This window comes from Barbatula barbatula (assembly GCF_947034865.1).
Source record: "Barbatula barbatula genome assembly, chromosome: 3".
Classification (NCBI taxonomy): domain Eukaryota; kingdom Metazoa; phylum Chordata; class Actinopteri; order Cypriniformes; family Nemacheilidae; genus Barbatula; species Barbatula barbatula.
In genome coordinates, this window is record NC_136764.1 from 19,963,649 (window position 1) to 19,979,398 (window position 15,750).

General features: G+C 40.1%; 1 protein-coding gene across 1 annotated transcript in view; it reads left to right on the forward strand.

The window, feature by feature from the left end:
* The first annotated feature begins 1,106 nt into the window (after positions 1-1,106).
* The window catches only part of cdh7a (cadherin 7a), a 46,469-nt gene continuing 31,825 nt past the window's right edge, over positions 1,107-15,750 (forward strand). Inside the window, exons 1-2 of the mRNA XM_079452671.1 lie at positions 1,107-1,535; positions 6,323-6,774. Coding sequence (XP_079308797.1) covers positions 6,532-6,774 — 243 coding nt within the window. The 5' untranslated portion in view covers positions 1,107-1,535; positions 6,323-6,531. The remainder of the gene's footprint in view (positions 1,536-6,322; positions 6,775-15,750) is intronic.

The window sequence follows — 15,750 nt, forward strand, 5'->3', positions numbered from 1 at the left end:
ATGACCTTGATAAACAAATCTATCGTTTATTCAAATGCTTTATTTGGATCTTTATAGTGTAGGTGGCTAAGGAAAAGCAAGGCAAAAAACGCTCTCCACGACACCACTTCACCTTTGAGGCGACTCTTAAAATTATTTTCTTAGCATCTATGCAGACTTACAGTAATCAGTGCAGCATCCGGACGTGCTTGTTAAATTGCGCACAAGGTCGCCACTTACTTACAAGGCTGCAAACTCTCCCACACACAGTTGATGTCCATTAATGTCAAGGGCAAACTGGGGGTCTTGTCAGTGAAAAAACTGAATATTAACTCACTGCCTAAAATATAGCCTCTGAAATATAAAACCAGCTTGATTTTACCCTCAAACACGAAATGGAGACCCGGGCTACTATTCGGTACTTCAAAGAACCACTCTTTCCTCAGTTCTCCTCAGATGTGGGATTAAATGCAAGAACATTGGTCTCAGAGTAGCTCTGAAGCTCAGGGCTCTAGCTGTCGCCCGTGTTGGTTAATCCTGGGCTATGTGACACTGTAAAGTGCCCTGCTGTAATGGAGGAGTTGTTGCATTTGTGTCGCTTCGGCTGGCTCAGCACTGCCGCTGAAAGCACAGGTCTATTGACGGTGACATAAGCCAGCAACAGTTAATTAACTTTTTCATAAAGTTATGCTCGCCGCCGGATTAGAGGACTCTCTCTTTAAATAAATAAATTTCTCTCATTTGTTTTCAGTCGTAGAGGGATTGAGGGGTTTGCCTCCCTGAGGAGCCTGGCAGCTATTCCGCTTAAATCACACATTAGCACGTTTTCCTATTGGTTGAATACTTTATCATGACCTGTAATGAGAGCTCTTTGATCAACCATGAGTTATCTTAAATGTGCTTTATACATAAATGAAACGAATGAATAATAAAAAAATATATATTAGAGATAAAATGGTGTAGGCTACACTCAGGTGCTTTTTATTTGCTTGTGCCAAATATCCAAACTTTACTCCCAATATTAACTAACAAATTCAAGTTTTAAACGGCTAGATCTGATAGGCGCTGACTGACACCGGCACCTCCCCTCGATGCAACGCGTCCCTGATGATCGATGCCCGCACGGCACGATAACACAGACTTGTGCATTTCGTCAGGCTGGAGTGGGCACTTTCACTAGAGAAAATAAGTTACGCTTAACCGCTTGGAGTTCGGGTGACTATAACGCTGGCTCCCTAGGCTTGCTTCACGGATGGCAGACAGTGTCGTGGTCCTTTTGTGAGTGTCTCCTCAGTGCGCGGTGCTCTCCCCTGGCTGAGGTTCGCCGCAGCTGTGGCTTCTCAATAGAGCTTATTGTAGCCGCTGTGTTGTAGCGGGCGGCGCAGTCATCACGCTGAGCGGAGACGTCTGTAGTTCAGGGATGCTTTCCTGTGTGTGTTCCTTGACTTGTTCGTGAAGAAAGCGCGAAGAGGAGCCGCACGACGAGACGGAATTCTCCATCATTTTAACAAAGAACATTTACGATTTATACGCACGCACAGGAGCGGGAGGAAAAGGTACGAGTGTCGTTGTGTTTGCTGAGGCGCAATAGCGCACGGACAGTTGGCGATTGATGTGCGTTTTTTGCGGTGCACATCGACGAACCACATCTTATTTTAGCTATCTAAAAGTTAACCGGAATGACTATTGTGGTTTGCAGGTGCTTTTATTTGTCATTTCATTTTGTAAATCGAAATAAATCTCATTTATAAGAAAGCGCAGATCCATGAAGCAGAGGAAAAATAGAAGAATAACTGACACTAACACTGTTCGTTTTCATTGCGGAGTTTGATAACCAAATGGTTGTTTTTCCCAGTATCGGATAGCCTAATTCACGAAGCGGGTTATGTTCTTGCGTTTTATCAACGTAGAAAGCGTAAAGAGTGATGATGACTTCAAGTGCAACACTTTTCAAAGTTTCTATGTTTTAATATTCAGCGCTTTCTCCCTCAGGAGCGCGAGATGCTCAGAAGTTGAGGTCTGACAGGCGGCATATTAATCGAGTCTTTACGAACTGCAATTTCTCAGCCCTGAAAGCAATAGTTGGTACCTCGCCAGAAATTCTCATTTGCGATGCAAATAATGTCGTCTGCAGGCTACCGTGAAACACTTTGTTTTGATGCGAAACCTTAAAAAACAAAACTATCATGGACTCTACTCGAAGGAGTCTTGATTTACATAGGAGGCTGTTTTTACGTTTCGCCGTATTTTCAAAACGAGAGCAGTTATCACAGCTAGAGAGATTTTTTTTTTCACACTCCAGCATCAATCACAAACACCTCCCCGTCAGGACACCACTGCAATGCCAAAAACAGAGAGAGGCTCGGAACAGCATCGACCTTAACTTTCCTGTCATGCTAACCGGACGGGCACTAGGTGGCGCGTCGAGTGAACCGTGGGGCCAAATTGCTATTGCTGTTGAACAAATGACTTGTACGATGAGGTCCCGAAAATAACAAAAATGTCAATTCTCAGCCTTCTTTACAAAATATTTGTTATTGTCATGTGGTATGTTTTTGGTTGCTTAATTCTCAGCCGCAGACTGACTAACCCTGTCAACGTTTCCTTAGCTCTGTTCATGTGTTCATAAAATATGCCACGTCTGTCATTTGTGTGTGGTGTATTTCCCCTTTGCTTCGGCTTTAGTCTTGTAAACTACACTTATTGTTAGATCTTTAATAAAATGTTAAATGCTCTCTCATTTGTGAGGTGCTTTGAATAAACGCATATGCTAAATGAATCAATGTAAATATGGGCTTTATGCATGCGTGACTTACACGTTTCACAGGAAGAACCATCAGCACTTTCCGGTTGGGAAGACTTAAAGCAGAGAGAAATGGAAAAATGAGAAAATAGTCAGGTTTTGCAGATGCTGTACATTGCGGCACAGAGCCGGTATAAGTACTGTTCTACCTTATTTGAAATATACTTTTATAACTTAACATCTGGTTATAACATTCAAATATAGTAGAACGGCACTTCTATATACCACCGCTGTGTGCCACAATGTACAGCATCAGCTAAATTGAACTATTTTTCTCTTTGTTCCATTTCACTTTAAGTCTCCCCAACTGGAAACTTCCTTGGGTTCGTCCAGTGAAACATGGAAGTCTCACACGCAAAGAGCCTAATGCACTTTAGCAATGTCTTTTTATTCTATGTCCTGTGAATAGTTTATAATCATGTTAACCATGGTTTAACTATGGTATGGCAGTAAAAGTTTGGTAATTCATAGAAATCAATCTGCCAAAAAAGGGTTTGACAGTGACTTTGCGTATGAACTATAATATTACAAAGAATATTTCAAACTGTGTTTTAAACACTAGGGAATAGGTGTCGATTAATGTCCACATTAATTTTAAGTTGCATTCATCTACTCGAGCAACATTTTGCACGCTCATAACCAATTACATCCAGCCCAGATCCTTGCGTAATTCAGCCTTTATAGGGAAGGGCAGCCATCATAATAAGAAGGCCATATGCTACCAGTCCTCTCTGTACTGTGTTTGATGTCCAGATGCCATGAGTCATGCTTGTTCCGTGTTTGAGCATACTGTCCCCGGTGAACGCCCCTCGCTGCAGGGGGGCTATGACTAGAAAGTGCGCGAAGATCGGTTTTGGAGCTCAATACCTGGCGGTGACTGTGGGCAACGTCTCACGGGGCGGTCTGTGTTGGAGTCTCAGCTTTTCTCGTCAGATGGCATGGGGGGGCTAATGAGACTTCATCATCCTGTCCTGGACCATTTGGGCGATATGTGCTGTACACAAAGTCCGGGGCCTCAGCCAAGCCCGACAGCGAGCAGATTCGGCCAGAGAGAAAATGTTAGCGGGGGGCTGGAAAGAGAACAGAAACAAATATAGTACACTCATTCCGTGGCTAATAATGTACAGCAGTTCTCGATTAATATTATTCATGATCTGTCTAATCTGGACCATAGACACAGATGCTGTCTTTGTCTTCTACAGCTTTTGATTTATCTTCTTAATCTATTGCCAGAGCATTAAATAATAAAAGGACTCTGTAAGTATTCAAATGCAAAATGCGCACGCATTCACTGTTTTACACGACGTCGCGTGAATGTGGCACACATTCGTTTCTTGATATAGTTTTTATAAAATACCAGATTTTAGGGTTTTCTGTTTTTTTTCAAACCAAGTCTTACTTTTACTTTAAGATCAAAACTAATTTGGCACCTTTGAAAAATGCCCTGTCATGAAAACCTGTTCTAAGATATTGCTTTAGACTCTCATGGTTTGTTGGTGTCCTTGTTTGCTCTGTTTTAATGCAAGCCTGATAAACGATCCATATCACCTTCCGGCTCTCTTTATTACCCTGCGCGATGCTATAAGCATTCCAGACGTAGAGCTCTTTTCTTTGTTAATGGTGTCATGCAGCACTTCAATGAAAGCATTGAAGGTCGGAGATAATTGAGACGCGTGGAGGATTATTTTGCCGTAACTGTTTTTCTTCATACATTTCAGCCATTTACTTCAACTTTGTTGAATCCACCCAGTCGAACATGTAGAGATCTAATCAGTAGCTAAGCACTTGTAATTCCCCTATAAAGTGAAGCTTATGATAAAGATTACAGGCTTTAGCTGAGACTTTTCCCTACTGAGGGGTCTTGGCACTGTGGTCTTCTGAAGCAAAGCTCAAGACGCTCTGTTCTCCTCCAGCAGCGCTAGTGCTTTTGAGCTTATATACAAGGAAGGAGGGATGCTTTGTGATTTACTCCTCTGTTCAGAGCTCTGCTTTCAAACATGCAATTATTTAGCACAGATACAGCCTCTGTCGTATATATTTAAGATCACAAATGTGTAGAACATGAATTCCTTCTGTTTAGTGCCTATTATTATCATTTAGTTTTTTTTACAATGTTGCTTTCAGATAGTTAATAGCAACACTGTTTGAAGACCATCTTAACCTTCACTTATAGTCATAATTAACCTTGCACGTCATTAACATTGTTCAAATCATCCGTCTAGAATTCACAAAAAACTAAATTATAGCAGGTGCAATCTATAAAGCTACGGTAAGATCTCATTTTTTCTCGGACAACGAAGAATTTCCGTAGAGATTTCAACATCCTCTTCAACATCAAAATAAGCTGTTGGGCCGTGAATCGTGCTGCTATGGGCTCTGAACTGCTAGAAGGACAGATTTCTCTTGAGAGCATATATGTGCTCTACCCAAATCCCCTTTGAACTATTTTTCCAGACTTGTAAGTGTTTGACTTTAAAAGGATGTTAGAAACACCTAAAAGGCTCTCTTGGACCGAGAAGCTCCAGGGACCCCTTAGGAGGAATTTGTGCCTGGAATTTTGTCACTTTAACTTAGAGTGCATACTTTTAAATTGTAGTACTCTGTTGCAATGTAGAGCATGTGGATATTTTGTACGACACCATAAAATTCCAGCGTCACTTGTGTAACATGCATGTACTGTGTGGTACGGTTCAGTAGTTGGATCAGGGCTCTTAAGATGGAGGTTGTACAGGCAGGTTCAAACACCAAATGGGACAATTCATGGTCCTTTTAACACAACAGTATGTTCATGTTCAAGGGAGTTAAAGGGATAGTTCACCCTAAGATAACAATATTTCATCATGTATTCACCTTCAAGTCATTCTAAACCTGTCTGACTTTCTTATGCAGAACACACAAGAAAATATTTTACAAATGTGGTACGGAAGTCAATGCGGGCCAATGTTGTTTTGGTTATCAACGTTCTTCAACGTTTTACATTTTTGGGTGAACTATCCCTTAAAGTCAGGTTACATTCCCAATAAAATACACCAAACCTTATATAATATGATGAAGCACTCCGTGATAAATTTCACTCAATACGATTCAGGCAGATATCACAATTGAGCTACCGTTCCCCATGCGAGACCTCGGTACATATTTGCTTTATTTCTCCAAAGCTTCGCATTGGAGCTCTGCCTCCATCCCTCTCCCTTCAGCCTTCTCTCAGCCCGGAAGATTAATGTGCTCCACTTTCAGCAGCCCTGTCAAATACTCATCCAGAGGAAAGAACTGCATGTCCGTTTTGCTCACCTGTAGACGTCTCCCAGCACCTGCCTAGCCATCTTAGATAGCTGCTTCCGAAATGTCAAAAGTCATGTTGTCTTAATCTGAGGTTCAAGTGTGAAATGGATATTATAAAAAACGACAGTAAATCAAGCCCGCTGTGCTGACTGACACTTATTCTATATGTTTTTGGACTCGTTCTAATTTCTCACTCGTTTTTATCGTGTTTTCTCTCTTTCTCTCTCACATTCAACCTCTTCGCTGTTCTCGCCGCAGGTTGGAAAGCTTCAGCTACAATCGTAGTCCATTCCTGTGGTCCTCCCGTCAAGCACTGGTCCGATGGTCTGCTCTCTTCTGCTACCCGAGCCAGTTCTGAGGGCACTGCACAGCTTTCCATGAGCTTCTTCTAAAGCCTCAAGATCTCTGCTGCCCGTTCACTACGGAGGAGTGTATTTTTTCTTTTTCCTTTTTGTACTTTCGTCCAAATGATGCAGAGAGGCTCTGCAGTGTGGAATGGACTGACTTTAATGACTATGCTGTTGCTGGCCCATTGGGACGTGGGCTGCCGGGGAATGACACTGAACTCAGTTCCTCTCCGCCCGATTTCTCAAAGGCCCTTTGGGGCTGGCGTGGCCACGTCCCTTCGCAGGCACAAAAGAAACTGGGTTTGGAACCAGTTCTTCGTTCTGGAGGAGTATACTGGAGATGACCCGCTCTATGTTGGCAAGGTAATGCTTGATATTTCTATTAATACTGTACCGTAAAGGGATAGTTAAAGGGATAGTAAAGTATTTTCTTAGTCCATGCTTACTGTATAGTATTTTTCTAATATTGTATTCTGTATTTATGCACACTATATATCCTGCACTTGCTAATTGATATTCTGGTTAGACCTAAACAAATTTTTGTTACACTGTACTTGTATATGTGTAATGACTATAAAGTTGAATCTAATCATCTAATCATCTAATCTAGTTCGTCCAAAAATAAAAAGTCTGTCATTTACTCATCATCTTGTCATTTCAAACCTCTATGGCGTCTTCTGCACAACACAAAAGAAGATATTTTTAAGAATGCTGGTAACTGAACAACGGCGATACCCATTGACTTGCATTGGTTTTGTGTCCGTACAATAGAAGTCAATGGCTACAGCCCTTGTTCGGATACCAACATTCTTCAAAACATGTTTTGTGTTCTGCAGAAGAAAGTCATACAGGTTTGAAATGAGAAGAGGGTGAGTAAATGAGGACACAATTTTCATTTTGGGGTGAACTATCCTTTTAAGACAGATCACGCTCCAAAACGAGGCTTGTTGACGTTTCAACAGAGGAACTCACTGTTGTCAGACAAAACCATTTCAGGATCATAGCTGAAGTCAGTGAGAATCATCTTAATGTGCGCCTAGTATGTACCAACAAGAAAAGAAAACAGGAAAAATGTAATACTCCACATATGCACAGGGCGACAAATCTTTAGTGAAGGAAAACCCACTATCTTTAGAATATAACTGCGCTTGGTGACATGTAAGGTGGCTGGGGTCATTAGGGTCATTTCTCTTGACATCTACATCTTTGCTTCAAATATAACATTGACTTTTAAAAGGTATTTTGTTCCAGGCTGCTGTAACCTGGTGTACCCGTCTTCTGCTGTAGTGTTAAAATCCATCCAGCGACTGCACGTTAACTGAGGTGACATGTTTATTTAGATAATGTAGTTTGGTTGCCCAGAACCCAGTAGAGCAGTCTGGCCGAGCATTTCAGTGGACTGTCTGGCATAGCCTTCCGTCTCAGAGTCCACCAGCTGCACGTGATCACAGCTTCTGCTAAACATGTGACACTTATTAAACATGACTACCTATTGTGCATGGCATACAGAGTCTTTCAAGCCAGACCTTTGCTGAGGCAGGAAAAACTACTTAGTAGAAGTAGTTTTGTGAAAGAGTGCAGAAAATAAGAAAAAAATGCATTTACAGCACCACATTTTTTTTAAAAGGGTCATTTAGCAATGAATCTAATTTTCCTTGGTCTTTTGAGATAAAAGAGCTTAATGTACTATGAAAACATTGTTACTTCTAGAACTTAAAATTTTCCCAGTGTACAAAAACATTTCTTGTGACTAAGGTACAGTAGAATATTGGATTGTTGAATGCGTTAATGCATGCATTTACACGTCAGTGACACCGGTATGCAAGGTTTTAGAAATGGCCCAGCAAAGGAGTTAGCTCTTCAGCGACATTCGCCATGGAAAAATATTTATTTCCCTGATCTACATATTTGCATTTGAAGACGTTTGGAGGGCATAACCGGATAATAGCTATAAACCATGTCTGTCCTTTAATTTTAGTTTGTCCTTTAATAAACCATGTTTGTCCAAGTAACAAATGGTCAATTGATATTTATATGCAAGGGAAAACAATCTTCTATTTTCCATTTTTATAAACAACTGCTTTGCATTACATTACGTACATTTTTTATCTTGTTTCTCTGTAAAATGATGTCAGCTTAACTTTTATTTTTCAGCATAAGATAATAAGCTAAATTCAGTAAGATAATATGACTTTAAGAAAGTGTTTAATTGAATAAGGTTATGAAATATTTTTCTCAACAGGATACAACAATTTGCTAATAGGGCAAAAGCAGCAAAAACAATCTGCTTAAATTTTCAGAAAAATGCTGCACAACTAAAAAGAAAAAATGAAAAAACCTACTAAAATAGTAAGTGGACAGAATCCCTAAGATCATTGGTGCAGGTCTTGCATATAATATCTGAAACTTGAATATAGACGGTTTCAGTGGCATCAACATAAACAAACGTTATCTGATCCAAACTTAACTTCCGGTAGACCTCCGCAAAGAATCAACAACTGTTGAGTAGTTTTAATTTAATTTAATAAAATGTATGTAAAATAACATATTTATTTATATGAATATTAATTTAATATAAAATAAATGTTATATTATAACCAAACTCAGACCGGAAGTTAAGTTTGTGCCAACGTTCAAAGAAACGTCTTTAGAAAGAGTGTGAAAAAGACTATCAGAGAGACTCTCACTTTCTCTTACCTACGTCATAATGTCTCTTTAAGGCAGGTTCATCACTACTTTGTCCTAATACATGTCAGTCAAACCCCTTAATAAGGTGCATGAAAAGAACACACACTCTCTCTCTGCCAGCACACTTCAGACATGTTCACATTTATGATCTTAATCAGATATAAAACCTTATTCTCAGGCCATTTGAAAAGCTTAGTCTGATATTCATCTTCACATATTTCAATTGAGAACTTTAGAGAATACAGGTTGACATAGGCATTTGCATCAAAGCATTAAAAGGCTTTTAAGTGTTTCTGGTCGTCCGTATCTTTGGTTTTCTGAGAGTGTAGATACACATGGTTTATAAATATGTGACGCACTCTTTAGCATGATGTGGATGATCATTTTGTTTAATGAATATTGCACATGTTGTTTGATCAAACCTCTTTGATTCGATTTTACAGTACCGCTCTGAACTAAATGAGTCTAAATGGCTTCTTGCACAGAGAGAAAATAGTCTCCTCACACAAAGGACACAAAGCCACTCTTCTTTTATGTGTTGGCTCCAGTTCACTAGCGGCATGATTACTTTATACACTCAGACTTGTTAGTAGTTAGCTCGATGCTACACGCAAACGCAGCCAAACACTTTCCCCTTTTAAAGATAATGAGGCAGATACTCCAACAATGCCACCTGTTATACTATCCTTGGCTTTGCAATACATTATCTCTCAGCCGCTACACCACACACATCTCTCTACCATCATGCTCTCAAACCCTGACAGCCAGGTTGAACCTTATTAGATTCTGGCTCATCTCCAATTCACTCTGCTCGAAGGGATCCAGGCAAAATAGAAATGACTGAACACAAATGTTTCCCCCGCACTGAATGATGGGCAGAGTAATGTACGGTACGGTCTGAAGAGAACGGCTATCTCACATGTTTTTAGAATAATGGTCGGCGGATTGCTTCAACCGTCTACTTTCTGTCATGACTTTTATGTGGTCATCCATCATATGATCACAAGTGAGTGTGAAATATGGTCTTATTCATCAGCATGCCTATGAGGTTAACATAATACAGGCATGAATGACGGGGTCCTCACCAACAACTTTATTACCAAGAGATCTCATATAAAATTCTCATCCTGCCGCCTGCTTTATTAATCCAGATATTACTGGCTAAACAATAAATGTATGAGCAGTGGATGACTTACATGGCCTATGCTTATAGTGATACTGCTAGTGATACTATTTTAATGTCAATTGAGTTAGATTAAATGTAAAAAGAATGCTTTGCTTGATCTAAATAAATACATATGAACTTACTTGATAAATTATCTTTAAATGCCATGCTCATGGCACATTGTCCATCTGCATGTATCCAATGGACTGGAAAAAAAGTACAGTAGTTTAAAACTCTCCATTAACAGTAATGGGAAATGTATGAGTTGCGTTGCATTGTGTGCCGATCCTCATTTCCAACAGCCTAGAGACAGATGTTACATTCCTACAGGTAGAATGAACTGTACTTGCTGAAGATATAACTAAATCTGTACCTCAGACACTTTTTCTACTGTCTGTTCAATGTAGCTACAATAATGCAGTGATATGGAAATTCTTCATTTGGAAGCTTTTATCTGCAAATATTTCCAATTCATTGATTGACATATCATGTAATTTATTAGTTGAAAATGTTAATTGGCCATACTAATATAATTAGAATGTAATGACGGCAAATAAGATGTACACCACATATGAAAAATGAGTCTCTGATGCTTGCCAAGCCTAGAAAGAAGACCCTGTTTGTCACATTCGGTCTCCAACATTCTGCACAATCTTTGTTTTTAGAGCCTTTTAAAGGCACGTCTGCAAGAAACAAAGGGAACCTTTAATTTCCATCTCTAATCATCACTTCAAATAGCATTTTCCGCTCTCGGTGTAACTCCATATCGATTGTCTCTCTTTTTTATTAGCGCGAGCAAGAAAAAGGGCAGGGAAACACAAAGAAGCCTATTCTTAACCAAACATTCAGTGGCAATACAGCACTCCAATCTACTCGACCATTATTATCTGTGAAATTATACCAGAACGAATTTAATGAATATGTCGTTGCCGCCTTGATATCGCACCATCAGCGACTGGGATTATTGCCCACGGTGACCTCTTCGCAGTCTGATGAATATGGATATGATAGGTCCAGCTTGAATAAAATGCTCAAACGAAGGCATGTCACAGAGAGCGCCATGAATAATGCATATCCTTGTCTCTGGGGTGGGTTCAGTAATATCAACAATTATTAGAAATGACCCCGGTGTCTCCACTGAATGTACACATTCATTACAGCACTTCAAGGCTATTTCACGTCAGGATAAGCATAAACAAGTGTCTGCTGTCGTTAATAGTTCCGTTGCGGTAAGATACCTAGACTTTCATCTTGGCACATAATTAAAGATCTCGCCTCTGGTTCAGAATCACAGGAATACATTTGCGATTATATGCTGCTGTACTGGGGCCTCTCAGCTGTTTGTTGTACCACCCTTCTGGTTTTTGAGCTTCATAAGATGTGCCGGGCCTGTCAGCTGGAATCCCTCAGCTGGGAGTTGAGTGTCCGATCATATTCCGCCCATATTCACACCAGAGCGCACCACAGAAAACGCCTTTGAATCAAGTGCTAATTGGGGGGATCCTTTGATGGTGAAGCCTGTGTAATAGTATGGGGTTAAGGGGAGCGTTCCCAATCCGATGTCCTGCCCATACCATTAGCGTTTTCTTTCTTGCGTTGTCGGAAACAACCCGTAGCTCACTTTCTAAATGCATGCTTGATGAGAGGCAGACTGGAGATACCGCTGCATCCCCCTTTATCGGGAATGAGAGATCCACACTTCGCTAGGCACCGAGAGGCTTTCGTCAGCCAGGCCAAGTAGATTAAATGCGCTCTCCGCTGCGCCCGCCCTCCCACCACATCAATGATTTGCGCAAACCGAATTAAACAAAATGAAACAGAAAGAGAAAGAGCTCTTTTCATGTTGTGGATCAACAAGCGCTCCCCACATCCTCTATGGAGTGATTTCTAACATATGCTGGGTAATTAAATGCAATGCGAGAAGAGATGCTTTTTCATCTGCTTCCAGCCCGCACTGGTCCGTGCCATGGCCATTTGTCATCGGTGCAGATGAAAGTCATTGGGTTGGCAGTCACGACACGAGCGCTTCTGCCAATCCTCACTGTTCGTATCGGTTTACGCGCAAGCGCCGGCAAATGGAGGACGTAAAGAAAGTGAATCGTGTCTTTTCAGAAAATTAAGGCTAAGGGCATTGAGGGTGTCTAGTCACTTTTTAATAGAATCTGGCAGTCTTTCTCATAAGAAGACGGATATGAGCAGACACCAGTGAATCTAATGACAGAGAATAAAGAATCCTCTACAATGAGGAAGAGATGAAGCCCACACCTTTTCGGCGAAAGAGCAGCTCCACAACACAATAAAATACCATTTGCATTTATATAGCGCTCTGCAGGTGTTGATTCAGGTAAAATATTACAACAGGGGGAAGGATCCCACACCATAAGAAAGTATTGAAAAGGCACGGGCAAATAGGTCCAATATGTAAAACGCTATCAGGTACAAATGAGTGCCTTTTCTCACAAATTCAGCCGTTCGCTTATATTATAGGCTTGATTTTATTCAGCCTCTTGATTATTCGGGGTGTAAGGTGGTTTTAAAGGCAAACGGAAATGACATTCTGAAGCGTAACATTATCTGAGCACGGAATACAAGACAAAATTCTCCCTTGCTTCTGCCATTAACCACTGAGTCACAAACAAAAAGCATTGACATATGAACAGCTCCAGAATGCCAAGCTAGGCTTCTTTCACCTTTAAATGGTAAGTCAAGGGTATCTCTAAGGAAATTGTCGCTTTAATGAGACTTTGCGGGCCTACGCTTATGTGCTTACACAGCAAATACTGATAGCTGACAAATCGGTAGCATGCCCAAGTTGACTCCTTTATACTTAAAACATTGAAAGTACCTTTAGAGACTTCAGTTAACTCTCAATCATTTTCTTACATATTAGAGTAAATGAAAGAAACATCAAAATTGTTGAATATTATAAAATCTGTATTAATTCATATCAAGTGTTTCCCAAAAAATGTCATAATACAAAATTTATTTAAAGTCATCGTGTCAATTAGCCTTAATTTTTATTATTCGGAATGTTGTTGCTATGTCTTGTAGTCATAGTCTCAAGGAAAGTTTCTAACATTTTTGTAGGTTGCAATCTTTTTATGAGGACAATAAAATTGGCAATAATTCCTTGTATTGCATTTATTCCTGTATAACAGAATAGAACAGAATACTTAACATGTATAAGCCTTCTCCCATTTTAATTTGGATATAAATACATAAAATAACACTTTATTTCGAGATGTACTTCCAGTATCCAGTCCACACAAAGCATGCTGGGAATCGCTCTGACGTCATTGGAAAATATCATAAAAATTTCTGAGTTAAGTGACTTTTTCACAAAGTCTTGAAAGTTTTGAGTACAGTTTGCTTATTTTTAATGAGTAGATTATACAGTTTGGGAATATATAAGCACTCTATTAGCCATGGTAATTCATTTGTAATAAAATTAGACTTGATGTAAACAAAAGACAAAGTTACTTTAATAGCAGTAGCACCCATGCTGTACAAATGTAATGGAAATGAAAAAACAATCTCTATGAAGTGAATCGACTAATTGTATGTTTCATATATACTGTAGACGATAACTCAACACTAAGCACATTCTAAAACACTACACTTTAAGGGTTAGAATTGTTATGTCAGATACACATTTGTATCGACCTTAAAGCCCAACAATTGACAAGTATACAGAAGTTTAAAATCTCTACATTGGACACTTCTAATAGAGCTGTTAAACAACGTCTAAAACCATGCAGTAATAAAGTTACGTGGGACTCTACGCTGTGGTCTTTTTTCATGACGCGGTTCATTTTGCTGTGCTTAATTTATAGACAAGAGGTATGTTCCATGCTTTGATTGAGCAGATACAGTTAATTAAAAGAGGCACCATCTGTAATGTAGCTAGCTGTGCAATTTTAGTCACAGCTTCCCAATCGCTATTTGAAAATTACAGTAAATCAAAGTGAACGCCTCGCCAATGCCAATCACTCCAGAAACGACACCACATCAATTGTGTTATTTATTACGAAGTTTTAGTCTGAAAGACACTCATTAGGTGGGATTGTGAGGAAAGTAATTAATGTGCACTGACAGGCGAAACAGTTTCACGTTTGCCACATTCATAATCGTTCCCTATTTGGAGGGAGCGAACACGAGAAGGAGCGTCATATTATGGGCATCCCTGCAGGATATAAGCAGGAGACAGATGAACATAAACTAGCTGTGTGTAAAACAGGCGGCATTTGTAATCTCGCAACGTAATTGGGCTCGCCGGTTTGCCAGAGACAGATGACACGAATGTAATGACAGTCTTCATTTATCTTCTTTATTGGTGTGGAATGCGTTGGCAGCGTGAGACTAGTCCCGGTCCAAAGGAAGGATGAGTTTTGTGGCGGTAGTCAATGTCAACAACAACAACCCGTATCGCAGATGCAAACAACTTTCGTGACGTGACTCAGCTGAACATATGATTAGGGGCTGTGAGCTCGCTGGCAGCTCTCGCGAAAAGCCTCACAGACGAAAGGTGGGCGCTCATCCCTAGACTTCACTGGTCTAAATGGCTTCCTCATAGTTCCACTACTTTATTCTTCCCACCTACATTCAGCTTCTATTCCTCCTTCCTCTCATTTCTGTTTTTAGCCTCTTGTTATCAACAGCCTATTAACTTGCACCTTTTTGTCTCTTTTTTTCTCTGCTTCTTAGTTGTTTTTATCTCTTTCTCCATGCTGAAATAGGATTAAAGACTGAGCAATAGAGGAGTGAGTCAAGAGGCGACCCCTGTGCTGCACACCTGCATAGCAGAGTTATTCAAACGTTCTCTCTTATTCACACACTATATCATAAGTATAGTTTCATAAGTATAAGTTTACATCATTTCACACATTCAGTCTTTTTTTTGTTTTGTGTTTGAACTGAACCTTTCTGGTATATCAGTACTCCCAATTTCCCAGTAATAGGAGTTTACCAGAAAATTACCAGTATAAGGCGCTGAGTGAATGAAGAATGAGGACATAAGAGAACGCAGATGACGTACACTTGTTTAAAACAGTGAGAGGAAAAAAGTAATAAAATGATCAGAGAAAAGGACTGACACGAAGCAATCTGTTAAAGTTCCCTTGAGTTTATGCATCGGCACACTCATCGGCATACATTCAGATTTGAGCGACAAAACATAAAAGGTATCCGACTTCGGTCAAAGAAATAAACAAAATTAAGAACAGAAGTCAAGGAGCACTTCTCTCATCTCACTTTAGTTCACACCCTCCGTCTTCTTGACATGCCGTCTCAAGCATGTGCAGACATTTACAGTACTACCGTAAATGCAGGAAGTGACGGTAAACTGTCTACATCTACACCGCGCGTGATCGGCACGTTGCAGTGTAACTAACTTGGGTAAATAGCAAGTGTATGATCCAAACATCAACAACACTGCGTTAGTTCGGATATAAAATCACACCCGCCATATTGTCAAACATAACACCGGT